This window comes from Cucurbita moschata, unplaced genomic scaffold (assembly GCF_002738365.1).
Source record: "Cucurbita moschata cultivar Rifu unplaced genomic scaffold, Cmos_1.0 Cmo_Scf00006, whole genome shotgun sequence".
NCBI lineage: Eukaryota > Viridiplantae > Streptophyta > Magnoliopsida > Cucurbitales > Cucurbitaceae > Cucurbita > Cucurbita moschata.
The window spans coordinates 242266-245638 of NW_019268522.1; the positions used below are offsets into that span (position 1 = coordinate 242266).

A 3373-nucleotide genomic window follows, 5' to 3' on the forward strand; every position below is an offset into this window, starting at 1 on the left:
TTTTTTTTTTTTTTTTTTTTTGAAATAAAAATAAAAATCCTATCTTTTTAATTTTAAAATGAGTAATTTGGTTTGTTGGTGCAGGAGTTACAAGAGATGGGTTGAGTAGGCATTTCTTCCACAGGCCATCAAAAGCCTACACCACAGGAACAAGAAAGCGAAGAAAAATCCAAACGGAATGCGACTTCCAAGGCGGCGGCGAAACACGGTGGCATAAGACCGGAAAAACACGACCGGTTATGGCCAGCGGCCGCCAAAAGGGCTGCAAGAAAATCCTCGTACTTTACACCAACTTCGGAAAAAATCGAAAACCCGAAAAAACCAACTGGGTCATGCACCAATACCATTTGGGCCAACACGAGGAGGAGAAAGAAGGCGAGCTTGTCGTTTCTAAGATATTTTATCAGACACAGCCACGTCAGTGTAACTGGTCGTCGGCCGAGAAGGGCAGCGGCGCCGGCGGTATCGGAGAGGTTACTGGCGACAATGTTGTTCTTAGTAGTAGGAGGGAGAGTGGGAGCGGGAGTTGTTCGTCTTCTCGGGAAATGACGACCCCGAGAGACGAAATGTCTCCCGTGGGCGGCGGAGGCGGCAGTGGCGGTCTTTGTCCTCCGCCACATATCGCCGTCACTTACGGCGGATTGGATCACATTCAACAATTCAAAGCCGACCATTTTGGGTTTGGTTCCTTCAGGAGAAACTTCGATGAGGTTCGTGTAATTTTTGATTCCATGCAATGAAGGGAATAGTCCATTTTTTGTAATTCTTTGTAGTCTAGGGGTGTAAATGCAATTTAGAAAGATATATTTATGATTTAATCAATCATAATTTAAAATTAGGTTTTTTGTCATACCTCATTTTGCTTGCATTTGCAGCATAATTTCATGGGCCTAATTAGAGATTTAGGGAACATTGTTATAGTAATTTAATTAGTTTGTTCTATATCTTCCACAGGTTGGCATTGGAGAAGCTTCAACGACGAGAGAATCCGCTCCGACCGAGGACATCGGAGACCACCACCGTCACCACCACCTTCAACGGCAACATCACCATCCAATGGCGACAACTGCATTTCAAATCACCCGACCTTCAAACCCAATCTCGACAATCATCTGCCCGCCTCCTCTCCACCATTCATCAATCATTCTCGACCACGACTCGTACCGTGTATCTCCATTGATACTGCAAAACGAAAGCTTTCAGGTAACTAATTTTGTTTTAGTGAAAGATTTAGCATATCGTACAAACTCTTTTCACTTTGGAATATTATAAGCTTTGAGAAAAGAAAGTTTTATTTAAAAAAAAAAAAAAAAAAAAAAAAGTCATTGAAGATGATGGGTTTTCTTTACAGCAACAGCAACAACATCATCATAAGCTAGGAGGGAGGTCTGCTTCTGGTTTGGAAGAACTCATAATGGGCTGCACTTCCTCTAATATCAAAGAAGTGAGTCAATTTTAAGTCTAAAATTTTAAATTTTGTGTCTAATAAATTTATAAATAGAGAACTTTCATAGATTATTAAGCTAAATTTTGAAAATTTAGGAACTAAATTCGGAAAGGAATATTTACGTAAAAGGGAGATGAATAAAAACAAGAAAAAGGAAAGAAATGGAAATTCTTTATTGGTATAATTTTGAATTAAAGAGTAAGGAAACAGTGATACTCTCCCTTCTTTATCCCTTTCTTTTATTATAGTTTTCTTCTCAGAATCAAAGTGTTAGTGTTTATTTTATGATATGGAAAAAGCAAAGCTCAAAATGATTCAGACAACAGAATATATTCTGCTTCATTTAATTTGGAATGAAACTTATTCTGCTTTTTCGCGTTCAAAATTTTTAATGCCATAAGTTTTGTATTGTATCGATACGAACAACACGAGAACGTGTAAGGGAAAGTAAACCCTAATATTTGTGCATGGTTTATGATGTTGTAGGAGTCAACCATGGGAAGCAACGCTCAAGAAGCAGCAGAATGGATGAAGTACTCACCTTTCTGGCCTGACCCTGACAACCCAAATCATCATTGATAGAACCAAAAAGGGACCAAAAAACAAAACACAAAACACAAAACACAAAACACAACACAAAACAAAACACCCAAGTTTCTTCTTCCTTGAAGAGACAGACAGACAGACAGACAGACAACATTATTACTTCTCTCTTCGATTTCTCCTTCGAAACAAAATAATCCCATTTCTTTGTCTTCTTTTTTATTAAACAAATTCCATGCTGGAAAAGAAAAGGGGGGAAAAAGAAAAAGAAGAAAAAAAAAAAAAAAGGGTGCAGCTTTGGAAGGAAAAGGGTGAATGAAAGCAAGAAAAATGTAGTCAGAGGCATCAAAATCATCACCGTTATCATTACAGTATCATCTTCTTCATCACTTATTCTTTCTTTAATTTTGATTGTTTTTTTTTTCTGTTTTTTTTTTGTTTTGAAATTCTTGTACAGTTCATGTTTTTATGTTTTATTTTTTTTGGAATTTACACAGAAATACACCAGAAATTGATAAGCGTTTCTATCCCATTGAGGTTGAGGTTCTATTATCATTGATTGTTTATGTTGTTAGGAAAGTTGATATGCAATTACAGGTAAAGATTGAATTTTTGTTTTTGTATGTATCTTCAACTTTATGAGCACTTTGGAGAAAATTAAGATGCTGCATGCTCCTACTACTAATTGCTATTGTATTACTTACTTTCATCCTTTTCAAAAGGGAACCAACTGTGTGGTTGTTTCTCTTTCAAAATCTTTATATTCCAATCATTCTCTTTCCCGCCCTCTCTACACTGTTGTCGTTTAATTTCTTAGGGCGGGCATGAGTTTGATGTCTTAAACTCCAAGGTTTAGAAAGCATATGTTAACGAACATGTTTGATATCCTAAGCTCGAGAAAACCATTTTTATGAGATCCCACATCGGTTGGAGAGGGGAATGAAGCATTCCTTATAAGGGTGTGAATACCTCTCTCTATTAGACGCGTTTTAAAACCGTGAGTTTGACGGTGATACATAACGAGACAAAACGGACAATATGGTCAAAACGGACAATATCTGCTAACGGTGGGCTTGGGCTGTGGTTACAAATGGTATCAGAGCTAGACATCCGACGGTGTGTCAGCGAGGACGCTGGGCCTCCAAGGGGGTGAATTATGGAGACCTCACATCGGTTGGAGAGGGTAACAAAACATTTCTTATAAGGGTGTGGAAACCTCTCTCTAGTAGAAGTGTTCTAATACCGTGAGTCTGACGGCTATACGTAATCTGCTAGCGGTGGGATTGGGTTGTTACAAATGGTATCAGAGCCAGACACCGAGCGATGTGCCAGCAAAGACGCTGGGTCCCCAAGGGAGGTGAATTGTGAAATCCCACCTCGGTT

General features: G+C 38.6%; 1 protein-coding gene across 5 annotated transcripts in view; it reads left to right on the plus strand.

Annotated features, from left to right (window-relative positions):
• Positions 1-2674, plus strand: part of LOC111444299 (NAC domain-containing protein 72-like) — a 9454-nt gene extending 6780 nt beyond the window's left edge. For all 5 annotated transcript variants that reach the window (XM_023082346.1, XM_023082347.1, XM_023082350.1 and 2 more), the window contains 4 exons: positions 85-710; positions 955-1203; positions 1352-1444; positions 1934-2674. In XM_023082346.1, the coding sequence (XP_022938114.1) occupies positions 85-710; positions 955-1203; positions 1352-1444; positions 1934-2026 (1061 nt within the window). In that variant the 3' untranslated portion in view covers positions 2027-2674. The remainder of the gene's footprint in view (positions 1-84; positions 711-954; positions 1204-1351; positions 1445-1933) is intronic.
• The last annotated feature ends 699 nt before the right edge of the window (positions 2675-3373 follow it).